General features: G+C 38.5%; 1 protein-coding gene across 1 annotated transcript; it reads right to left on the reverse strand.

Moving 5' to 3' along the window:
• Positions 1-323: 323 nt before the first annotated feature.
• Positions 324-26763, reverse strand: pafah1b1b (platelet-activating factor acetylhydrolase 1b, regulatory subunit 1b). The gene is made up of 11 exons (XM_057360390.1): positions 26589-26763; positions 12827-13075; positions 8641-8725; positions 8333-8407; positions 8021-8227; positions 7338-7506; positions 6669-6771; positions 6152-6380; positions 3282-3383; positions 2523-2679; positions 324-2336 (listed from the first exon to the last, which is right to left on the reverse strand). Exons 2-11 carry the CDS (start codon positions 12856-12858, stop codon positions 2263-2265), a joined length of 1233 nt encoding a protein of 410 aa, XP_057216373.1. The 5' UTR covers positions 12859-13075; positions 26589-26763; the 3' UTR covers positions 324-2262.
• Positions 26764-26817: the final 54 nt, after the last annotated feature.

Raw genomic sequence — 26817 nt, forward strand, 5'->3', positions numbered from 1 at the left:
GATTTTAGATCATGTGAATGATGCCTGGATCATATTTCTAGGTGAGCTCCAAAGATGCTCACTCAAAATTAAATATGGGGCGCAAAAATATATCTGGGTAATTTTAGGGTGTTCTGTTTGTAATAACTCATCATTTATTTATAGATACTGTACATTTACATTTATGCATTTGGCAGACGCTTTTATCCAAAGCGACTTACATTGCTTTGTATTATACATTTGTTTCTGACTATATGCAATCCCCTGGGATCGAACCCATGTGTTCACACTAATTTTGGTAGAAATGTTGCACTAATTCATGAAACATTTTATCGGTGACCACAGAAAGAAACACCACTCCGCTGCTTTATATTTACAGATATTTTATTATTTTTAATTATGTTGCAAACAATGACATCAAGATATACTGATGGACAAATATTTATTTACGTGAGCGCACGAGCGCGTGTCAACAGTGAGACCACAAAAAGCAGAATGAAGTCCTCGATATTGGGGATTCTCAGTACATTAACAAGGCAGAGAAAGCGGACAGCTGGAGTCAGAGCCCACTGTATGCACACAGACCTCCACGCACACACCCACATGTGCTACAAACATAGCTTTGGGATGGCAGTGGTTGGGCGCACACGACTCTACTGTTAAAAACAGTACGCTGCTGACCAGCAAGCACAGCAAACTACTCATCACAGATGTAGTCTTATAAGTTGCTAATTGTTGCCATAGTATGGCAGCCAGAAGAGAACATCATCATCATCATCATCATACCGCTCCATGAATCGCCACAGGAGGCCACCTTCCTATAAAAGTGTTCAGGGCAAACACATACATACCCTCTTCCTTAAGAGTTAACACAGAGCAGCCTACAGTTATTGCACGTTGACCTACCGCGGAGACGCCGTCTTTAAACACAAACTCCGCAAGGTCCAGAATAGCGAGCCTCACCGACTGCGTGTTTGTTCCTACGATGCCGAAAACCTCCCTGATTCAAGAGAGACTGACTAGATTCAGCACAAAGTCACGGAGCAGTGCCACAGAGTACGTCAAGAAGCCTTTACGGACCACGTTTCCAAAACGCTTCACAAACGTGAGAGGGAGCAGACGGACAGCAGACAAGCAGCAGAATGACGTACGGTGAATAATAAGAGGTTATGAATCCTTTTAAGAAGCAAACTCCCCTCTAAGATTGCCGTTGTTAGAACTTAGGTGGTTATAATGAAAACAAGTGGTTTTGCGGCTGTCTGTGGTAAGTGCTTTGTCCCTAGTCATATATAATATGCAGTCCTGAAAACGTCAAACATACAGAAGTGATTTTTCAGAACCAAGAATGAAGTGGCATTCAACTTGCCCTGTCTGTCAGTAAATACATTTTGTCGAGGCCCTCCACGGGCACGGTGTGGCAATGGAGGGCATCAGACTATATTTTCTGTACAAAAATAAAAACAAAAAGAAGCAAAATATAAACCCTGTGTGAAACTATCTCCAGGGAAAAGTGCACTTTACTGATCTTTGTCACTGCGTTTTCTCTTTTCTTACTCGGGTGTTTTCTGTCGTCGAGTGGGATGCTATGTTAGAAATGTATTTTAAAATAAATTGGCCAAATGTGGCGGTCTGAGCAGAAGGTTTAAATAAAACTATCTTTATAGTGTAAAATGACAAGAGCAAAAGTGGAAGGCCAATGAAGGAGAAATGCACAAACAAATTAACTTGTATTCTGAACACTAATATGAACGTTGATCCAAAATGTTCTAGTAAGGGGAAAACCTATGCAACCAGTGGAAGGGATACGCCCCCCCCCATGCCCCCCAGTATCTTTTTTCTATCTTGTGTAAAGCAGACTGCAACAAATAAAACAAACCCGACAGATAATTTTGTGTGCCCTGTATTCTGAACTTCCCCAAACTGCATCATTCTGCCTTCTGTCCAGAAACACTTAACGTTCGAGCACCACCTGTGCTCCACATCCCTATGATACTTTGAGATGATGAGAAGCAAAAGATTTACAGTATACAAGTTTTGGATTCACCATGCAAGAATACTTGTTTTACTTTTTACTTATTTCATTTTTTCTCCTTGTGAGTGTCTCGTGTAACATTTAATAAGCTCAAACTACATCCAGAGTAATTTACATAAAAGGACAATAGTTATTAGAAGAGAGCTGGATGAGGTGGTAACCATAGTAATGACTGCATCCTGAAGAGCAGGTGTGGGAGTGGCCAAAGTGGTGGCGTAGGGGAAAGGGAAAGAGGGGCGGTTCCTAGGCGATCAGCGACATTCCCACACTTTGACCGTTTGATCTACACTTCCTGTCACCACGTAAGGAGAAGTCTTGTGGAAATCTGTGGACGGAAGTTAAAGATTCTTAAAGGAAAGTAATAAATCAACAAATAACACACATCTACTTGCTGGTCAGTGAATCACTATTTGATTTCAAACTGAAATCAGTATCAGAGAGGATGAGTCATACAGACAATTTCCCATCAAAGCACACAGAATTTCCAGGCACAAATAACGCCTCGGCTTACCCAGAGAGGTAACAAAGTGTTCATGGGCACTCAAGGTCTTCATGCAACGCTTGTTCTTATAGTCCCAGATACGTAGTGTCTTATCATCAGCGCAGCTCACTACGAACTTTCCACCTGGATGGAACAGCACTCCACGCACCCAGTTATCATGACCAACCTGAGAAGGACAAAGTACAGTGTATGATATATGTAAAGTGGTAAATAATGTTGGCTTTCCACACAGCACAATTTCTCTAGACAAGCAGATTGCGGTGTCTATGGGATTTACTATGATAATAAAAGTTTCCACTAGGTGGACTGTAACAAATGTAAGAAGTCAAAGGGGATGCTATTCTCCACCCAATGTCCTTTTCTATTTGAGTGGTCTACAGACCATCATTTTACCTTTTCCTTTCATAAAAACATGCTGTATTTCTGTCTTGCGTGTAGTCTGGCAGGTTGTACTCTAAATGTTTTATCTGTCTTGCTTTGCTTTTGTGGCAATGCTTAGGGTTCTGATACATACACAATGGCCCGGTTTCACAGCTTTCAAGGCTTAAGGCTAAAATGAATGTGTGACCTGTCTTAACTCAATATAACTTCCCCAGAAATATCTTAAAATATATCAGTGCCATTTTTTGTCTCAAGATGCACACCAGTAATGTATTCTTACAAGGCATTTTTATAAAAGTGACATAAATATCTTCATTCAAAGAAGGCATAGTCCTGGGTTAAGCTAAGCCTTGTTTGTGAAACTGGGCCAATGGATATAATACTCACCAGCGTCATAAGGCACATGCCAGTACTTATGTCCCACATCTTGATGGTCTTGTCTCTGGATCCGGACAACAGGAATGGGCCAGGCTTTCCACTCTTCTTGTTCTGCAAAGAGAGAAATAATGTGTTAAGCATACACGTTCATGAAAGTTCACACACTCATGCACAAGAAGTAGAAAGGGAACAATATTTATACCTTGAAGCATAAAGCTCTAAATTACAGCCTGCAATAGAAGTTTAAAGGGGGGGTAACAAGCTATTTCATGCATTCTGACTTCTTTACACTGTTAAACGTGCTGGCTTCTCCTGCTTAACATGGTCAAATTGTAAAAAAAACGAGTTAGACGTATGACGTAGTATTTCTGTACTTGATACACTACGCCAGGGTTCATACAGCTTTCGGAAAGTTTTTTTCGTATATGAATTCCTGTTTTGTAACAAGGGTTCTTAGTCCCTTATTGGACAATTCTCCCGGACAAGCACGCCCACGCCTCAACCAGCGAGAGCGAGAGAAAGAGCACGCCCATCAATGAGCTTCGTTCTTACGGAAGTTCAGCTGTGTTTGTTTGTCTGCGGCATTTCGGTGATGAATGTTATATAAACGGTGGATATAACGTAGAGCTAGGGCTGGGCGATTTGGCCTAATATCAAAATTTCGATTAATTGAACATTTTCTCTCGATTACGATTATTGAACGATTATTTTTGTTTTTGTTTATTTTTCTTTGTTTTTTGCCCGTGTAGATCACTGACAAGGTTTGTAGTGTAAATATGCCCAACTAAATTTCTTATCCCATGTTATTTTTAGATAATCAAAGAAAATACAAAGTATTTATGGTTATTTATTGAACATTTCGAATAATAGACATCTTTGCGTTATTTTTTGGAAACATTTCCTCTGCCACTGAAGACAGGAGAACAAACGCAACACAAATCAGCAAATCATCTGTCTGCATGTGTCGTGAGAAATCATGTGTATTTTAGGACCCTGCCTGAAGACACCAGTCCTGCAGTCATAAGAGCGGTCACGTGAAAGAAACCGACAGAGTTTTTAATAGTTGAACGGAGCTTAAAACTCTGTCTAAAGAAATATGAAGTAAACGTGTTTCAGTATATCTCACAATATGCACATTTTTGGACTAAAAGTCTTGATTACTAACGGGAGCAGACATGGTAGAATGTCTCGTATCAACTGTACCTGTCTTTCACGCATATTACATAAACACAGAATATTTGATTTCCATCTCAATCGGGTCATTTAAAAGTAGACATTTTGAGCTTTCTTTAGACATACGTTTCATGTTTGTGTGATAAGTATTTGCAGAGTTTTGGATCAGTGACGCATTTCAGAAATTAATTATGTGAGCGGAGTGGAGACGGCTGATAACGCGCCCGGTTTATTTTCTTTCTTTACAAAATAACAACGCTTTGGTGTTATTGTAAGCGTACACACGTAAAAGTAGACAACTTGCAGTTTCTAATAATGTCTTACATATATGTGTATGCCCAAAATAAATAGAATATTTTAAGTCTCTTTTGCTCTGATAAGAAAAAAGTGAGGTATAGCAGCACACATCGACATGGATATTAAAGGGAAAGTAATCGAAATAACCGACATTTGAAAAGTACGTCAGTTAGAGCTTCTTCATGTCGGTTTCGATTACTTTTCGATTAATCGCCCAGCCCTACGTAGAGCTGCACGGTTAATCGTTAAAAGATCGCGATCTCGATTCAAACACCCACGCGGTCTTATTAATGAAGATCAACGATACTCTTGTGTCTATTAGGCTACACCTCAGACTAAAATCATAATGCCCCAATCTGTGTTGGTGCTGCCGGCATTATCATCATAAGGTATGAAACGGCATCACAAACAGTCTTTTCAACCACACACTATCATTATTTCTGTGTCAAATGATCACAGAAGTAATGGGATTAAAACAGAGAGTTGCCAACTCACACGCATGAGACACGTGTTTACAAGCTCTCACTCTGCCCAAATTAATCTAGCACCAAATAACAAACCAACATAAAGTAAATACAGCCTGACAACAAAGCTGCTCTTATGATTGTCTTTCAGTGTTGTGTTACATTGTTCTGATTATGCTTCACATCTTAACTGGACAGGTTTGAAACAAAACTAACAATTGCAGTTTGTACCGTGGACAAATCCTAGTGCGTGCTTATATCTGTCATTACGGTAAAAACACGTCATAAGAATGTGAAAAGATGCCGGACATGAACCGCACGCAGTAAGTGAAACGGAGTCATATGTCTGTGTTTTGTTGGCAATCGGCGCGAATATGCATTATGTAAACAACACAAGTTTATAGGGGTGGTTTCCCAGACAGGGATTATCTTAAATCAGGACTAGGCCTTAGTTTAATCAGGAAATTGAAGATGTTTTACCAAACATGCCTTACTAAAACATTACTTATGTGCACTGAGACAACACAAAAGCAATGATGTATTTTACGATATGGCAGTGCAAGTTGTTTTCGGTTTGGACAGCTCTAGCATTTATTTTAGTCTAGGACTAGTCTAATCCCTGTCCAGGAAATCGCCCCATAGTGAATCAACACTTATGCAGGGATAATGCAAGGATGTATTGTGTGCTCGTGCTTTAGTTCCACCCACTAGTGCACTCCTCCAGGAGGTGTCTGTTTTCGGAAATAATCGTACAGCTGTATCTGTCTTTTGTAAAAGTGCACTAAATAGACTTCGAAGATATGAAGTAAGCAATACTACTCTATAGGCACTCAAGATTAATATGAGATTGGCAGAAACTGTGTGTATTACCTCTGCTTTAAGCATGAGATGAAAACTAGCAAAATGACTCCTAATAAATAAGTTACATATCTCTCTGTCTCTCACCTCAGAGCCAGTGGCCTCAGATATGGTGGGGTGAGCGCTCTCAGGGGCCCAGGAGATACACTCCACTACGTGCTCGTGCTCCCGCAGCTCCGCCTTGCACTCCTTGGTGGCCACCACCCACACACGTACCGTCTGGTCATTGGAGCAGCTAGCCAACAGCGTGCCATCTTGATTGGGTCGAACCATACGCACCCACTCCCTGTGACCAGTGAACGTCTTCACACAGTAGCTAAACAAAGACAATGAGTATACATTTATATACTTAGAGCATACCACTCAGAAACGTTACATTAATGTAATTTTATTACAATAACTAAAAATGTCCTCTAATTAAATGTGTCTGGTTTATTTAAAAATTCATGTAACCTATAGGTAACCACACCTTGAGGTTAGAACCCAAACTACTTGACATTGTGGGCCAGACACGTGACTCATTAAAATCCAGTTGTGTCCACAAAATTTACCCCACAATCAACCCACTATATTAACTCCAACAATGAGCTTCAGTATTACTCACCCCGTGGCCACCTCCCACATTTTCATGGTCTTATCCCTAGAGGCAGACACTATGTGATCACCGTTGGGCATGATGGCAACTGACGACACATTGTGATCGTGTCCTGAGAACATAAAAAAGGACATTTAATTTCTGAGGAAAATAGTAGCACTAGAAGTCAAATGATAAAACAATATTTTTAAGTGATAAAACTAAGACAGATCACGTTCCAGACATTGAATACATAAATTCAGGCAAGTATGACACAAAGATTACAGTTAAAATGTTATTATTAATAAATAAAAAAATAAAACTACTTTAACTACCAAGCAGCCACCCCAAACCCCTTAATACAACCACAATAAATTCTAACTTCAAACTAATTTAAATGTGCATTTAAGTGACCGTGGACAGGTTCGGTTTTGGCATATGATTATAAAGTGGGTCTTTATTATTTGAGTGGGAGATTAAAGCTGTTTAATCCTGACCCAAACAAACCTTTAGCTCCCTTTAGCCTGCCCTTAGTCCAGACCGACAGGTATTGACATTCAGAAAGAGAGACAGGATTCTAACTCACTAATAGGCATGTGTTGGAGGTGGCTGCAGTACATGATGGGTCAAAGGTCAGTCAAGACACCTGTGCAGCAAAACAGTTGGCATTATTTTGTATCAAACTGTGGCCAAGTTTACCATGCATGGTCCTGATGCATTCAAAGCCCTGGAAGTCCCAGAGTTTGATGGTCATATCCGCAGAGCAGGAAGCCAGCAGCTTTCCAGTCTGATCAAAGGAGATGTCCTGCACCGAGTCAGTGTGACCCTTCAGTGTACGCTCAAAGTCTCCAGCCTCGTAATCCCAAACCTGCAGGATGACACAAGAGGACAGACTCGATTCACTTAAAGCATTTAAAACAGTTGATCGTTTTAATACCGTACAGGAAGTGATCGAATATATTTAGCCTCAGAAATAACACAAAAATGCAGCAAAACAGACACAGGTAATTATCCCAGATCATAAAGTGACATATGACGCATATACTGTATCATAGACTTATCTTGTACGACACACGAAGTGATTCATTTTGATATTTGTGCTTTCAGTTTTTTGAGAGCCATACTGCTAACAAAGAAAAGCATATGACAGATGCAGCCAGAGAGATGTATCTGTACTGCCTGGTATCCAGAGAACAGAAGAACTGCTCGCTGTGCTGTTGCCCTGGGAAACCAGAGCATCACGATTTCTCCATGGAAACGTGTTCGTGATTCAGCAGAAAAAAATCCAAGCAGATGCATTTGAAACTGAAATGGGGCGCAACAAGGTCCTACATGCTTGATCCATAAGGCTAAAAAATAGAACAAACAGACACACAACACACCTTTATGGTGGCATCTTCTGAAGCAGAGACCATGAGACTAAACACAGGGTGAAAGATGACGCGTGTGACAGGGCTTCTGTGACCGCTGAGGGCGTACTTCTCAGGTGGGCGTGGTATCCACTCTTTGGGGTCTCTTTTCTGCACCAGGGGGCCTCCTAAAGTGATTTCCTCCTTTGCTTCGTTTAGCTTTGACTCCAACTCCATTACCTAACAGCATACAGGAAACACTGTGGTTAGTAATTGAAAACACCAATTTAATGTCCAATATGTTCAAGAAAATGCCATTTAAACGAACAGACTAAATATACTAACCTTCTTTTGTAATCTGATGACTGAGGTCCATTTCTTTTCCAAAAGGCCAGCGTACTTCTTATCCAGCTCCTCATTCTGAAAATACAGCATTACAAGCAAGAATATGAAAGCTGCTTATCAATACATCTTATGTTATTAAACTTAAGACAAGAATGTACTCGAGCCAAAATTAAGGCCAAAATGAAACCCACCAAGAGCCAAACGCAAATTATGGATAGTTTATATATATATATAAATATAACAATTATAATAATACATTGACCCTATCTTTTCTTTTCTAAAAGCTTAGTATAAAATTATCAGATTACCATATCCAGCTCTGCTTCCTTCTTAAAAACAGAATATGCCTCTTCATAGCCATTAGAGCGTAGATAATCAGCTATAGCTCGATTTCTGAAAGATAAAGAGACGACGTAATAAGACAGACATACATAATCATGCTCTTAAACTAAAAATAAATATTCCCCGACTTCCTCTGTTGAAACTACTATCATGTCCTGCAGTAGAGTGGGACCACCAAAATCACTTTAGATGTAATGCATGAACAGTAAGTAATCAAGAAGACTGGACTTATCACATTAGCAGTGAGGCAGAGAAAAAAATCCATATTTAGTAACTGCAGATCCATGCAAATCCTGAGAGACATCAACACTCATCGGCCATGAACAAAATGAAAAATTTGGGAGTGACAACTGCATTTAAATGTGAAAAATAATCCCTAAATTATTGTACAGAATACAGTTACTCCTTCTGTCAGAGCTCTGGCATATTGGTGCTATTAACCCAACCCTAAAAAATAAAACACTTTTTTAGTAAACTGACGGTTTCAGTGGCAACAACGTTAACAAACCTTATGTGGCCCAAACTTAACTTCCGGTACACCTCCACAAAGAATCAATAACTTAAGTAGTTTTAATGTAATTAAATACAATATAATTAATATACAATAAAATAAAACATATGATATAATAAAAAAATTATTTTAGATTTAATTCATAACCAAACAAAGACTGGAAGTTAACTTCATGTCAGCGTGTGCGTCCAATAAAACCGTCTATAGAGGGTATGCATTGACGTCACTTTCCCACGTGAACACGCCCCCTTGAGTGCCAGGACATGTTCCCATGGTAAAACATGCAGCAAAATGTCTGCTTTTAACAGGTGAGAAAGAAACCCGGACTAAATCACGCAATTATTTGCTGAAATTAATAGCAGTTGGACTCGACGGTGATTCTTACAAAGTAACCCGATGTCCTTGGACAATGATATATGTTGCACGGAATTGCATTTCCTTATTGTTTCCTGACATTTTGCCACTCAAGGGAGCGCGTTTTGGCGTGTCCACGTGGGAAAGTGACGTCACGTGCATACCCTCTTTAGACAGAGGCACAGTGTTTTATGTCCTTTTAGCAGACCGTTACGTACGAGAGACCCCTGAACGAAGAGCTAATAGAGGAAACTGTGATGCGGGTACAAATATCCCATGTGGACAGAATGGGATTAAACCCATTACAACCATTAAAATCTAGTGCCAGCAGAATGTACATAATGTAACGTTACATACAGAAAACATGCATAATGTACATAAGCAACATACAGAAAGTTATTATTGTACATTCTATCTATAAGCTTTGGTGATCCAAAAGGCTTTATGCCAAATGTCACCTGCAGAAACCGAAAAATGTGTCTCAACGCATCCGGTTCAAGTCTTTTGTATGATTTGTTACTTATAATTCTGATGTCTATCTCATAGCCAGATTGGTATATTAAAGTTCTTGGCTGGTCTTCTAACTGACATTTGAATAATATAATATATTCAAAGTAGATGTAATTATACCCGTTTTCCTGTTTAGCCCTGTGACGTTCAACATATACGAAGTTACAAAGTATTAAAGAAACTATTCTTTAGTATTAAAGTATTAAAGAAAATCATTTCTTATAATAACCACATAAGAACATTCAAGCTCTTAATGAAGGTGGAGACTGGAAAAAACCATGAGGGAAATAAACAAAACACAGTGCACTGTGGTTGCTATGGACACCCGCCACCAAGGATGTTAAACGTCTCAAATGACATAGCAGGAAATGGCAAAATTCAAGGGATTTTTCAACATATATGTCTCTATAAAAAAAATAGAAAAATACTTAATCCTCACAGCAACCTAAAGACATGAAACAAAATTTGGTTAATTTAATATTTTTTTAAAATAAGGATCAAGTTTTTGAGAGATCTCATTATATTTGTAAGGACACTTTCAATTTTCCAAACCCAAGCCGCACAAAGACTCGGCCCTCTGTGCTTCATTATGCAAGAGTCCTGCACCTCTTTAAATGATGGTGAATATTTCATAAGCCAGTCAATGGACTAAATTTAGGTAATGATGTCAGAACTCTTGCGACTAGTTTTAGTAACAGTGACTTTTCTAAAGGAAACAGACAGAAAGGAACATAGGCAAAGAACTACTACGTTGTTTTTTGAAGAGATCAAACAAAGCATTAAAGCAGTGTTTACTTTAAAATGGGATAGGTTTAAATATTTTAACAATGTACACAGACATTTGGGTCTTCTGTATACAGTAACACTGTGCCGTATTTAATATTGCTACATTAGTTTAACTAATAGCTTTGGGCGAGACCACCTGTTTGTCCAAAAAAGGGATGAGAGACAAGTGTCGCTAACTGTGCATTAATGAAACACAGCACCATCCAAGCAATACATTCAGTTTAAAGCTTGACTTCATTTCTTTTCCCACTGTAAACAACTAGACTTTGGCCATTTCTCAATTCCAAGAATGCAAAGAACGGACTTGTGGCAAGTTCAGACTCGGGAGTTTGAACTTGTGAGGACGCAAACCGGTTATATTAGAAATGGAACAGCAGAGTACTTGATGCGTCACTCAGTCAAATACATGCAATCCTATTTCACTTAATAGCCTATTTATTTTAATGTAGCTTTAGGTTTAAACAAAGTAAAATGAAATAATATGACAAACATTTTTTTCGTTTTTATTTTAAAAACATATGTGATTCTGGCAACATGACTGCTCTGATTTTGTTAAGAATAAAATGATATATGATGCAAAACACAATGCTTTATAAAGTGTAAAAGGTGTGTACAATAGGGAATATAACAAGCAAATAATTTAGTCAAAAGAAACGTTACTCCAGTAGAAAGCACTAAATCAAAAATAGAAAAGTGAAACTTAACTTTCCCATCAGTCAAAGCGATTTGCCCAGGAACAAGACCAAAGATTGCCTGTTAGATATACCCAAAATTAATTAAATCTCATGTTTAACCGCTACAAAGACATCAGAGCCAGCTGTGAGATACAGAAACACTTGCTGCGTTGGGCGGGTTCATGAGTGCTGAGCGCCCGGTGATTGACTGGAGCTCACATCTCCGAAATCCTCCCAGCAAATTTTTAAATAGACGCGATCTTTATTAACCAACTGCAGATTTGAACTTTAAACACATACATTCTCGCCTAAACAACTCTTAAACCTACATTTAGTGACAAAATAAGCGTAATATTATGAACATTTAGCTGTTTTACGGCTCCACTGCAGTGCCTTAGGGAAGGATAAGGGACACATCCGGGGATTTAAACCGTTCTTGTCTAGATGTGAACTTTGAATTGGAACAGTACTTGGGCTGTAACTGATGACATTTCACAAGTCCACAAGAACACACAAAAACGCACATTGAGAAACGGCCTTTATCTAGTAAAGTAGTCCAGTGATTATTAAGTGACTATTAAAGGGACAGTTCACACAAAAATGACAATAACTCTGTCATGGATTACTCATCCTCAAGTTCTTCCAAACCGGTATGAATTTCTTTGTTTGGTTGAACACAGATAAATATATTTGGAAGAATGTTAGCAACTGAGATTTCTGGGGCACCATTGACTGCCATAGAACAAAAAAGTTATACAATATTTTTTTTCTACTGTTGAAATCTCAGTTGCTAACATTTATCTTAATATCTTTCTTTGTATTTAACAGATCAAAGAAATTTATACAGGTTTGGAACAACTTTAGGTTGAGTAATTCATCACAGAATTTTCATTTTAGGGTGATCTGTCCCTTTAAGATGTTTAAAAAGCTGTTTTGGTTTATTATTAGCATCAGCTACAGTGGCACAAGCAAAACATTCATAGCAAAAACTTTCCTTTCAAAGCATCTTACTATAGTTTCTTCATCTAAACACAGTCAAATTCACAGGTTTCTGGTACCCCAGATTACCCAGTGACCTCTTGTGCTAGGTGAAGCATGAACAAATGCACAAGGATGGTCACGCAATTACCGACCCATCCTCCACTCCTCAGTCATGACGCTATGAAATATTAAAGCTAAATAACTGTCGCCGGCAGCTGCATGAAGCATTGCCATCCACGCTTTTTACTGCACTGATATAACATTGCTTTTATGTGACTGTGGTCCCAACCTGCGAGTTCTGAGCGCTTGTTTGTGTGGATGAGTTAGTGGACTTACAGTTCGTCTCGTTGCCTCTGTGACAGCACCATTTTGGCAGGAGGGTGGGGGTGCTGTCTCTGCCCCAAGTTGGGAGCTGGTGAACAGTCCCGAGCAGCTCCTCAGCAGGACGGATTGTGAGATGAGACAAACAATCTCACAATCGCAGGCAAACCGGCGTCGCTTGAAGCACCTTTAGCTTGTGACACACCAGGACAGAGCATAACAGGCGACCCACTGGAACGCTCAACAGTGCGATTCAATTGCCATCTAGAGGGAGAGAGAAAAAGAAGAGGTTATTCAAAAAAGAAACATAAGAAGAGGTCGTACAGGCATGAGGTGAAGTGGTAAAAACTGTGACCTTGACCTGAATGAATTTAACAATGGACTCTGTCACTTAGCCACACAATAAACCCTTACAAACACAATGAAAAACTGAGCAATTGTTCATCCACTAGCATTCTCGCTCACTCTTCAATTTACATTCAGTTGCTAATCAAATGATTTGTGTATCCGCTATTTGACCCATGCGCGCTCATAAGAAATTTCTTGGTTCTTGGCCTCCACGTCGTGCATTAAAACCCTTTAACGCACTGCTAGCTGTGGATTATCCCTTATTTAACGCACGGCTATCTGTGGATTATCCTTTACATATTTTGATGCAGGTGAAACTATATAATCTGGATGGACAGACAAAAAAATCTAGACATCTAGATTTTAAAATTACATTTAAGATTTATTTTTTAAACAATGCATAAACAACATAAGGTTCCACAACACTTTCATTTCAGTGTAAAAGGGAATAGATTTAGCTATTATACTGCACATTTAAACTCTTGGTCATTCCAAAATGGCTAAAAAATGCTTTCTTGCTAATTTATCTGAGACAGTATTTTCCTTTGGAACTATAATATCTTTTAAATTAACTATTGAGACCAAGTTAATGTGCCTCAACTTCAGTAGTCTTTTAGCAATTTCAGTAGTTTTGTACTAAGATGTTGTTAAAATTGATATGTTCAATGCAGTTGTTTTAAAAGAAAGAAAAAAAGATACATTTCTAGATTCAACACTATTTGTTCTGCAGACATTCCTCTTTAAAAGGAATGAAATACCAGATTTTTTAAATGACCCACATTTGGTTTTTGATGACTGAAATTGTGTGCATTTCAACAGTTTTCTCATAAAGCCACATTTAGATCCTCATATCTCTAGGACTGCACCTTATAGGGCTTTAAAAATGTAGTTCCCAAAAGACAAGTTGGTCAAGAACAAGAAACTAAAAGGACATTAAGGTATCTCTAACGGTTCTGGAGTTTTGTAAAAAGAACACAAAAATGCCCTTTTTTCATTTTTGAGCTTTCACCATTGGCATAAAATGCAACAAGGATTCTTAAAATTAACAGATTTACTAACAGATATACTGATCTTTGTGTAAAAATAAAATAATGATGCTGGCATATTTCTCAAGTCATTTTTACACCCTCTAATATGGCTCCAAATTTAGAGTGAAAATTGTAATTTTTACCTCCTACAAATTAATTGATTACTTAATAACTATTCATCGGTGGTAGGGCTGCAGCTATCGATTCTCTTACTAATCGAGTATTCTACTGATTTTTCCATCGATTAATCGGGTATTCGGATAATAAGTACTTTTTCTTTATTAAAAAGCAATACTAAATACACAAGAGAAAATAAGACAGGTCTCTTAAAATGAGTAAAACAACTAATTTGTTTCCTTTTTAGAATAATTAAAGTTTTTATTGCTGAAATTGCATACATTAATATCTGTGAAAACTAAACCCATTTAGTACATTCCATTGCCATATTAAATTCAAAATGCAATATAATACAAATTAGTGTTGTCAAAAGTACCGGTACTCCGGGTCCAAGTCGGTACCTAAAAATAAAAAAGTTGTCGGTACCTAATTTTCATAAAACCCGGTAGCACCGACATACCTGGTCAACCGGGTACTGATGCTCTGTCTGACAGGTTGTCAGTCGGAAACTTTTTATAGATGCAATAAGACGTGATGAGTGGATAAACGCGGCTCCGATCCACAAGAGATGCGCACAGAAATACTTCAGATTAAAGTCATATCACGAAGAAAATGAACAGAGTTTCAGAGGAAGCATCCGGATTTAAGTTTCAAATTCTGTTCGCGTTTGCATTATGAATGTTGTAGCATATGTTAAGTTAAAGGTTACATTAAAATAAATGTCCCTGTTTGCGTGTTAATTTGTTAGCGCCAATGCTAATCCAGTCAAGTGTCTTTATTAACCATTTAATGCTTTTATAACTGTAATGGGGTAAAATAAATGGGAGGACAGGATGGGTTTACAGTAAAGGTTTACATAGATCTGAAATCTATGTGCTAGAAAACTAGCATACTAACTGTATGACTAGCATTGTGTATGTCTTGGATAGATAACATTAACTCTATTAGGTTTAAAAAGCCACATTTAAATTAAAGAAAAATATATATGTTGCATTTATTATTTTAATATACAGTTACCTTAATGCAAGTAATCTTGTGTAAATGCAGTATAAAAACTGATGTTTGTTTTAATATTGCATATGCATGTTTGTTCAGTCAGTTGACTTACTGAAGTTTATTCTAACAGGAACCGATCAAAAAAGTTGGGACACTGTACAAATTGTGAATAAAAAAGGAATGCAATAATTTACGAATCTCATAAACTTATATTTATTCACAATAGAATATAGATAACATATCAAATGTTGAAAGTGAGACATTTTGAAATGTCATGCCAAATATTGGCTCATTTTGGATTTCATGAGAGCTACACATTCCAAAAAAGTTGGGACAGGTAGCAATAAGAGGCCGGAAAAGTTAAATGTACATATAAGGAACAGCTGGAGGACCAATTTGCAACTTATTAGGTCAATTGGCAACATGATTGGGTATAAAAAGAGCCTCTCAGAGTGGCAGTGTCTCTCAGAAGTCAAGATGGGCAGAGGATCACCAATTCCCCCAATGCTGCGGCGAAAAATAGTGGAGCAATATCAGAAAGGAGTTTCTCAGAGAAAAATTGCAAAGAGTTTGAAGTTATCATCATCTACAGTGCATAATATCATCCAAAGATTCAGAGAATCTAGAACAATCTCTGTGCGTAAGGGTCAAGGCCGGAAAACCATACTGGATGCCCGTGATCTTCGGGCCCTTAGACGGCACTGCATCACATACAGGAATGCTACTGTAATGGAAATCACAACATGGGCTCAGGAATACTTCCAGAAAACATTGTCGGTGAACACAATCCACCGTGCCATTCACTGTTGCCGGCTAAAACTCTATAGGTCAAAAAAGAAGCCATATCTAAACATGATCCAGAAGCGCAGGCGTTTTCTCTGGGCCAAGGCTCATTTAAAATGGACTGTGGCAAAGTGGAAAACTGTTCTGTGGTCAGACGAATCAAAATATGAAGTTCTTTTTGGAAAACTGGGACGCCATGTCATCCGGACTAAAGAGGACAAGGACAACCCAAGTTGTTATCAGCGCTCAGTTCAGAAGCCTGCATCTCTGATGGTATGGGGTTGATGAGTGCGTGTGGCATGGGCAGCTTACACATCTGGAAAGGCACCATCAATGCTGAAAGGTATATCCAAGTTCTAGAACAACATATGCTCCCATCCAGACGTCGTCTCTTTCAGGGAAGACCTTGCATTTTCCAACATGACAATGCCAGACCACATACTGCATCAATTACAACATCATGGCTGCGTAGAAGAAGGATCCGGGTACTGAAATGGCCAGCCTGCAGTCCAGATCTTTCACCCATAGAAAACATTTGGACATAAAGAGGAAGATGCGACAAAGAAGACCTAAGACAGTCGAGCAACTAGAAGCCTGTATTAGACAAGAATGGGACAACATTCCTATTCCTAAACTTGAGCAACTTGTCTCCTCAGTCCCCAGACGTTTGCAGACTGTTATAAAAAGAAGAGGGGATGCCACACAGTGGTAAACATGGCCTTGTCCCAACTTTTTTGAGATGTGTTGATGCCATGAAATTTAAAATCAACTTATTTTTCCCTTAAAATGATACATTCTCTCAGTTTAAACATTTGATATGTCATCTATGTTGTATTCTGAATAAAATATTGAAATTTGAAACTTCCACATCATTGCATTCTGTTTTTATTCACAATTTGTACAGTGTCCCAACTTTTTTGGAATCGGGTTTGTATTTGTCTTATACAGCAGCAGACTGAGCAGGATGTTCATCAGCATGAAAGACCCCAGTGAGCACACAACAGTTTCAGCAACAATTGACTTGTATACTTCATGTATACAAAATGGCATTGCTTTCTATACATTTATATTACCAATGAGATTTATTAATAAAATTGTGTTTCAATTAGCATGTACTGGTGTTTTGCTTTGGTACCGAAATTGGTACCGAGAACCCTGGAATTTTACTGGTATTGGTACAGACTACAGAAATTTTGGTACCGTGACAACACTAATACAAATATATAAATAAGAAATATGAATAAAAATAGAAAAAATAATTTCAAAGGTAAACAACTAACTTCAGCTTATGCATGATGCATTTAGTTCATATAAATTAGTTTTAGTTTCTTTTTTTACTATTAAATGGTAATATATAGCCTATGACTTTTATTTTGGCAGGTTGTCGGAAGACGCTTATTTTTTAGTATGTCTGTTTCTTCACTCAAACAATAACATGTTCGTGAAATAAACTCTCAGAGCAACTCTGGAGATGAAGTTCATGTGTTCATGTCCTCATTCAGCACAGACGCAGACAAATTTATGAGCAACACGCGTGTAGCACGTTAAAACTGTGCAGTGCAGACACGCAGAACAGACAGATGGCATGTGTAATAACAGGATTCGGCGTCCACAAGTACGCATCTAGTTTGATGGACTCAATGCAGCCGGAAAACAAGTTTCACTCGCAAAATAGACTAAAACTAAGTAAAATAGCAGTTCACCATTTCAATAAGCTATCACTTATTTATCAGCATGAGAAACACGTGTGAGCGTGTGAACAGACTAAAATGCATCTCACAGTGAATGCGGGAGACTTGAGAGCCCTGTAACATGAACAGAGTTTAGCGGGCTGTGCGTCAGTAATAACGGTCCGTGTGGAAACGCAGTGCTCCGTGTGTACTGTAGTTAAATGGATTAAACAAAGCTTCGAGACAACAAAATTAACCTCGATGATTTTTTGTATTAGAATTACTCGAGTTACTCGAAGAATCATTTCAGCCCTAATTGGTGGCATTTCATATTTTGGCTTTCGTCTCTACTGATGTTGGTCTTGCTTCTGTAAAAAGGAAAAAAATCTAAAATTTGAGCTGGGGACCTATGGTTGAGTTGACACGGAATGACCGTCCTGAATATTTGTCCATTCGAACATTCAGACAAAAAATGTATATAGAAAAAACAGAAAGAAAGACTTATTCCTCACTGGTGGCATGACATAACCTTTCCGCAACCATAAACTTTTATGGCTAATCCCATTAGCCAAACTGGACTGTTAACTTTGCTAGCCAAGAAAAGGCAATGTTTCCTACAGCTCCCTAACCGGTACTGTATGAGGTACGGCACATGACAGAGAATCAATGGATCGGTCAATGAACAGGAGGAGCAGATCATAAATATGTTCTGCATGCTATGCAATGCATTAGTTTACTATACAGTGCATCTGTGATTCCTTCCCTCTTGAAGTGTTACTCATTGCTCATAGTGACAATTTAATGGTGAAACTTTCCTGTCACACAAAACCACACTGTTACTATAAAATAATTGTTAGGTATAATATAACTATTTCTAAACTACCCATAAATACCTTAAAAACTACACAGACCAAATTGCAAATGTATTTTTAACAGTTCCATTTCAAAAATCTTAATATAAAATAAGGTTATAGTTTTACATGGGATGTTTGCTGGATTTGACGAGGCAGTGTCTACATACCCAGTGACCGTTTTATTCTTTCAGCTCCACTCTGCAACGTTTTAGTGCAGATTTAGCATGAAAACATACATGACAATCATTCAGCACTAAGTTTCACATTGTTCTTCAATGATGACGTATTCACTGAAATGGTTGTCCAGAGATCCAAAGTGCAGAAATACCTTGCATATTTTATCTGTATGCTAATGATCAGCTCCAGACAATCATTAGCATACTTCTTTACAACGCGAGCTGCACAGACACGCATATTCTTTATACAACGTGGGCTGAACAGACACACGTCTTTATACAGTTATTAAGTCAGGCGGGTCTGCACAAACTGAGCATCCTCTTTATACTTTATATTTTTTTCTGCGCAGCTCGCATGGTGTAAAGAAAACACATGTCTGCGCAGCTTGTGTTGTATAAAGAAGAAAGGCGTCTGCAGAGCTCGTGTGTTATAAAGATGCGTGTCTGCGCATACATAGATGTAAGAAACGTGTCAGATCATGATGATGATGTGTTAACTGACAGAAGTTTTGATTTATATATTTGAATGTGCTGAGTGTATTTTCAATAGGTACGTCCCAAATCGCACACTTGTGCACTATTCTACGCCATTTTGTAGTATAAATAGTGAGTAGTGCATTCACATTTAAAATCCTCAAAAAAGAAGTGCATTTTAAGTACCCGGATGATGCACTTTTTCAACCGAAAATATGAAGTGTGGATCTGTGGACACTTCACGCACTCAACGGTCGCAGTTTCACTTATGTAGCGGATCAGACGCTGCTCGAGCAAAACTCTCCTGCAGAGTGATAACGCTTCAATCTGATGATGACTAAAGTAATGCTGGGCAAAATAGATGAAAACTACATTAATGTACAATGTTCAAGTTGATTTTTATTCACACGCATTGTGCCGTGCAATTGACGTCATTTGTGCTCGTCTGGGAAACCGATATACTTTCGGTTAGTATAAAACCGTTTAGTATTCCATTTGGGACGATACTACCCTTCTAAACTTCATACACTACATGGTTGAGTGCATAGTGTATAGTTTAAGTGCATAGTATGTCATTTGGGACACAGCTATAGACTTGATGGGTTACGTCATGGCAAGTGATGTCATTACGTAAGTGTGTAAAAGAATCCGAAAGATCCAGTTCGTTGAAAAGAACTGGCAGTTAATAAAGTGGTATTTTTTCCTTATTGAATATTTTATTTTCCTCATTGAAAGCATTTAGATGTTTTAGGCTATTTTGGGCTTGTCCTTGTTTGCTGTTTTTTCTTTTTAAATCTGGCAACGCTGTCACTGAACCCGGTCAAATTGTGCAAAGGTCAAAATTTCTTTCGCTGTTATCTTCTTGCATCTCTCACTTAAACCCCATTCACACAACCCGCTGATCCCGGAAAATTTCCAGAGTGCCTTCTGTGTGAACGCAAACGCATCCCGGATAGATCCGAAAAATGATTCCGGAAAGGGGACCTAGTAACATAAACGGGATCAGTCCCGGAAAGCACCCTGTGTGAACAAAAGGCAGAAACAATGCCGTAAAAGCCGTGTAGTGATGCACACATCTATAATAAACGTAAATAATTGGCATGAAAACAAATATAGTTAAGTGATTAATTATTTTCGTTTGTAAATCAAAAACTAAAAAATAGGCGATTTAATTTTTTTTTAAATCGCTGTCCAAATAGGCAAAATTGACTTGTAAATGATTAACTAACAATCTGGTCAACATAAAGTTCTTTATTTGAAGCACAATTCTACAAGAAAGGTAACTTACTGAAAAAGTGTTGGTGCTTAAAGTGCTTCACTGAACTGAAATTTAAACTTAAAACATCTCAAGATAATGGACCAGGGCTTGACATAACCTGGGAGGTTAATGGCTCGTGTCAGAGCATTGCTTATGATTTTACGATCAGGCTGAATATTATAAGGAATAATGAGACGGACCCGTTCAATTATCGAAAGTTAATGCACACCCGATGTGGTACTCCGCTTGCGCGTCGTGGCGCATTACACCCAGGGCTCTAGAGTGCGACCAATTATGTCGCATGGATGATTCCAATACTAATAAGAGGTCGCACCGGTGCGACCAGCCGTTCGAGGGAGAAAAGAAGTCTCCGCAACCGAAAGTCTCCCTGTGATTCAACAACAGACACACATTAGGCCCATATCGTGGTCTAAACCAATCAGAAGATAGTGAAGGGCGGACCTCTGATTGGCCGTGGTCCAGATATTCATGTACGTATAGAGTCGCGTTAACGATGAAATTCTCTGTCATAAGCGGGTTTCCATCATCTGGTTTTATTCGCATTTTGAAGTTTCGCATCAGAAACGAGTGATGGAAACGCCAAATTTCGAATTAAAAAACTTAATTCGCAAAATGTTTTTACGCCCGCTGTGAGTGGTTTTTAGTTTTGCGAAAAAGGGTTAATGCGAATAATGGGAGATGAAAACGCATTTGCCGAATAAATTCCTCAAAAAGCCACGTAACTGCACTATGAGACGGCGTAACCTGACTAACCAGAGAACTGATCTTGTTACACAGCATGAGAAATGTTGTTACGGTCATTCTTAAATGCCTGAGCAAAGTCGTCAAAGTAGGCCTATTCTGTAATTGCCTCTTAGAACTGTCACGACTGTGTTTCCCAAACAGCAGGCATCCACAAAAGCACCGCATTTATTGTGTTTCGTAATCGTCTGCTTGCGCAAGTATTATTCTATATGAAAATCATTATATTCAGTGGCTTCTCTTACTTTTCTTTCTGATATTTAGTGGCAGTTTATTAGGAAGTGACGGTTGACTATTTGGATGGAAATGGTGCTTATTCGAAAATGTTTTATGCGATGTTCCAATTTTGCGCATAAGCTAAATTCGCAACTTTGGATGGAAACCCGGCTATTGACAAATTTTTTTTACCAGTGACGGAAAAATCTGAAGGTCGTCCGTCATTTTGGCGGATTACAATGAGGGCAATTTGTACCCCCCGTTTTCCCTTCATTAGAGCGTGATATGCTCGCGAAGCGACCTGCATGTTTTCACCTGTCATTGTTACTGACTAGACATATGTGATGCGATCTGGGAAAACCAGTCGGATGTCATGCTGCGACGCGGGAAAGACAGTTCACCTATCAAAGTAAACCACATAACATGAAGAATGAAGGAGTATCAATGCACATTTCTCACCAGTCCTGTGTAAACTATGGCATGCAAAGTTTTTTTATACAATGTTTTCGTGAGATGACAGAGCTCCCTGTCTGCAGCACCGGGAGTTATCCCCGGTCCTCTGCTCATGCGAGCCGGACCGCGATCGCAAAACATACAAGGGATGATCAGAAGTCCAGACACTATGCACATGATAAACAAGGTAAAACTTGCTTCACTGCTTATTAGTTATTGTCCGTAATGTTTGCTAGTTTCCTTGTGTAGTGATAATGGCAGAGCTCACGTTCTTTAAGTGTGCCCGCACCATTTTTCTTACTTTCGTTTTATTCAAACGGTTTTGTACAGTATTTTTAGACTTCAACACTAGGAAATGTTTTTTTATTAAATTGTTATTAGAGTAAGTCTTTTACCACTGTAAAGTGACTTTTACTTGTGATACTGGACTGTTGTGCTTTTATTTTTATCACTTAACTTTAAACCCGTTTTCCTCCAAATTCCGTTCCTGAAAATCCTAGCGCTTCAGCCGACCTCAGCCATAACTGTCGTTACATACACAAGGTATGAGCAAAATAAAAACTGATTTGGAAAGGGCTTGAATATGGTATCAAAAACTGTAATATATAAATTTGCACCATGTGTTGGGTTTTCCCAGATCGAATCACATATGTACATAAACATTAAAACATTAAATATATAAATGAATATAAACAACAACGGCTTTATTGGGCATTCAGTTATATTAAAATACAACAAGTTTCGAGATGCAAGTACAGCGTGATGACGTCACAAACATACTAATTACCACCTAACACCACCTTGCACCATAGTGACGGGTAATAATAGATTATGACGGATTTTTTACGAGCCTGTCAGTCAAAATGACGGACAATAAAAAAGTCTAGCGCAACCTCTGGTGTATGAAAATGCGTGTGCTGCAGTCAGACAGAGAGGGGAGGAGCCTATAGGCCCGTCAATTAAACAGAGTGGATGTAGCCGCGGATGATGAGAGAAGATGAAAAGAACGATTGACAACTTTTTTGTGAATAATGTTAAGTTGGATGGTTGGGAGCCATCAACCTCCCAGGTTATGTCAAGCCCTGGTCCGTATATCTTGAGATGTTTTAAGTTTAAATTTCAGTTCAGTGAAGCACTTTAAGCACCAACACTTTTTCAGTAAGTTACCTTTCTTGTAGAATTGTGCTTCAAATAAAGAACTTTATGTTGACTAGACATGTGCCGATATTCGGTAATGCGATTAATTGCGGTAATGGATTAGCACGATGTTGTTATCGCGGGCACTTTCAAATACCGCGAAAATATATAGATTTTTTTGAACGTGTATTTTTTTATTTTTCATCAACCGGATAAAAGTACACTGCGTGTATGCTGCGTAGGAATGCGCACTCTAAACGATCCCGTTCCCCATGTGGAGATGCCTACGTGTGTGTGCCCTCGCTGCTGAGCAAAAGACGTGTGCTGCTGAGCAAAAGACGCGTGCGCACTCTGATGTAAACAGTACCACACGGAGATGAAGCATGGCGGAAGGAGGAACGCTGCCGATGATTTATCCCCCTTCTAAAAGGGTGAAGAGTCTGAGGTTTGGAAATATTTTGGGTTAAAAGTAAGCCGAGTAATGAAATTTGACAGTGTGGTAGAATAATTATTTTTAATGATACGTTGATGGAACGCAATAAAGTCATACACTGTCTCAAAGTGCGAGTGAATTTGCTGTTTTTGAATGTTTAGCTTGCTATAATAGTTAACACACTGGCTTGGCTTGTTATTCAAACAATAATAATAATAACATGAATTGTAGTACTAGCTTTGTACAGACATAAGTATATTTAAAAGCAGTTAACAAAAGTTGTTCTTTTGCAGTTTGCACTTTATTCTGTTTGAATAAACTCACTTTATACATCATTACTGTGTGTTGTTTTATTTATATTTAAATGTTTGAGGTTCTCTTTATTATTTAAAATAAAGTTGTTATCAAGAGGAAAACTCTGAAGTTGGTTTATATTTTCAACCTGCATTTCTCATAGAATTGAATACTGCGATAATACCGTTTACCGCGATGAATAGGGATGTAACGATTCACTCAGCTCACGATGTGATGCGATTCATGATTCTGATCTCACGATGCGATTTATTCACGATTTACTCACGATTTATTTTTAAAAAATGAGTTGAAACAAATTAGAAATGAACAACTTCCCTTGCATTATTTCTTAAATGCTTCACGTTTCTTTGCATAATAAAATAATGTTTTAATTCAAATAACAAAACTAAACTGCGATTTTATAACAAATTAATAATAGAAAAAGTCTCTTTAATATAAACAAACTAATACTGTCTGTGCTTTTCTTGTATTTTTTTGCATTTAAGAAATATCAGCATCCACGTTTAGGTTTGCAGTGAAAATAGCGGCCCCTGCTGTTCAAAAAATGTATTGCGATTCAGTTCAAGCCTCAACCGATTTGAATCGTCACTCATTACAACCGATTTTCAACCGGCTCACGGTGAATCGTTACATCCCTATAGCGATGAAATCTTAATCAATTAATCGCAGCATGGAAATTTGATACCGGCACAAGCCTAATGTTGACCAGATTGTTAGTTAATCATTTACAAGTCAATTTTGCCTATATGGACATTTAAAAAATGTGAACTGGTAAAACCAGTTAAATGTTAAATGCGTTAATTTGATGCGGTCGAAAATTTGGGCGCACCAGTGCAACCAGAGCAAAAAGTTAGTCTAGAGCCCTGCCACCTTGGGGTGTGCATTAACTTTCGATAATTGAACGGCCCGTCGTCAATTATGCCTTACGTAATATTATAAAAAGAGCCTGCGTCTACGTCACACCAGTAGCGAAATCGGCTCGATTTCTCACATGCTTGCAGAGAATTGCTTACCAAAACAAAGTTACTGGGATCTTGTTTTTCACGTTTTCTGGGTTGCTAGATGCACCGGGGACCCGATTATAGCACTTAAACACAGATAAATTTTGACTTTCATGCAATGGGCCCTTTAACGTCGGGGTAACTGATTTCCGAATTACGCTTTAGACAACCGAGTCGGGCCGAGTACCAAAACAACCTTGTAGCCAATCAGCAGTAAGGTGCACAGTGCACAGGACGGATATTAGCCGAGCCGAGCACTGACGAAAGTGAAAGATGGGGGTAGGGGTGTGTTTGTTTTGGTGATTTGAACATCAACAACGGCTAAGAGAAATCGGACACCCCGCCTTTAAGCACTAAAAAGTAGTGACTACTGAATTTAGCTGTAGTGTGTACGTAGCCCTACAGCACCTGGTAATACGTCATCAAACATGAAAATGTGTTTTTCATTTTCATAGAATGAAGCTGTGGGCTAGCAGATTATGCCCAGTAACAAAATGTACAACGTCGTGAGCTCAGCACAAACTCATGAACTGATCTGACTATTAATAAAGCCAAAAACAACGCAGAGTAAAACCTCATCTATCATCACAAGAACCCAACCCCAGGTATCACACTAGCCACATCAAAGAAAAATGTGCATAATACACATTCTGATATTTTTTAACCGCAAAGTAATTGAAGCTCATCTGTTTATCCGAACACTGTCAATATGGCAAATGGTCACAGCCAAAAGGAAAAGTGTAATGCAGATTGAATTACTTGAGAATTGAATTTCGATGATGACGTCACATCAAATTACGTCAAACTGACGACAAGTTAGGCCAAGCAACCTAAAATGTTTTAGGGTGCAATAACATCATCATTATCTGCATCAAGCCAACACCTACATGGTAAAGCAGTGATGACTGCTGAATGATATCAAAATCAAGGCGTGTGTATTTATAAAACTAACGTTAACAAACACACATATATGTCATAATTGTCAACTAAATATTTATTAATGCCTGCTCAATATTAAGTACATGAGAAAATCTACAAGAACGTAGTATATATGACTATTTATCACATATGATCATTCCAATACATTTTAATCACTGTCAAAACATGAGAGGCAGACAGTTTGTCAGCAGCGACGATCACTTGTTTGCAAAATATAATTATAACATACTTAAATATTGATCAATCAAAACAACTTGGAATACCATATAAGTACTTTCTGACTGAATAAATAACATAATAATGTTATAACTTATCTATCCACCGGCATCGAGATGATGAATCTTCGGCCTGACTTCATCACAGGCACACCCAATTCCAAAGATTACTGACAACATCCATTCAAATGTTACTTTAAAGGTTTTTAAGTGAAACCGCGTTTTTAACACACAGAAATACAACTGACAGCAGCTGTTATTTATTTAGAGAGTTTATAGCGGAGAGAATGCTAACATGAACTAGCTAACGTTAGTACGGGTCAAACCATATAAGGCCGGCTGTCAAATTTCCATGAATAATGAAAAGTAAACACATTTATTGAGAATGAAATATGAATATCTTTTCTTATCTCGCTTTTTAAGTGCATTATGACACTGGAAGGCGTTACTTTATACCACTCTGAGACATTCCCACCCTTATTTTGCTCTAACGGCCTGTCCGCCATTTTGAGTCGGTGACTCCAATTTCGCAGCCACATACACACTTTAACCGACTCACTTTCACTGTACTGCACCCAGCAACGAACACAAATCATTCTTACCTTCTTACACGAGGCGTTTCGCTTCTGTCAAGTCACACAAGCAGGTACAAAACTTAAAACGAACGAGATAAGTCTCTGCTGAAAGTCACTTCCGATTTTCCGGCTCAGTCAGCGCTGTTTCTCCTCCTTGATTTCTGTACCGCATAACCGTCTACTAGATGCGGGCACGCGCACGGTACTGACGGGGACGGGGACGCGCCCGCCTTGAAGAGTCACAGCGGTCGCATAC

This window comes from Triplophysa rosa, linkage group LG19, assembly GCF_024868665.1.
Source record: "Triplophysa rosa linkage group LG19, Trosa_1v2, whole genome shotgun sequence".
Classification (NCBI taxonomy): domain Eukaryota; kingdom Metazoa; phylum Chordata; class Actinopteri; order Cypriniformes; family Nemacheilidae; genus Triplophysa; species Triplophysa rosa.

What these genes read in the sequence shown, in the direction of transcription:
- pafah1b1b (XM_057360390.1), bottom strand. Translation starts at nt 12,858, where the DNA reads ATGGTGCTGTCACAGAGGCAACGAGACGAACT. An exon ending in AGGAAGCAGAGCTGGATATG is followed by an intron (nt 8,408 to 8,640) that starts GTAATCTGATAA and finishes CTGTATTTTCAG; the next exon opens with AATGAGGAGCTGGATAAGAA. An exon ending in CTGAGGCCACTGGCTCTGAG is followed by an intron (nt 3,384 to 6,151) that starts GTGAGAGACAGA and finishes CTCTCTTTGCAG; the next exon opens with AACAAGAAGAGTGGAAAGCC.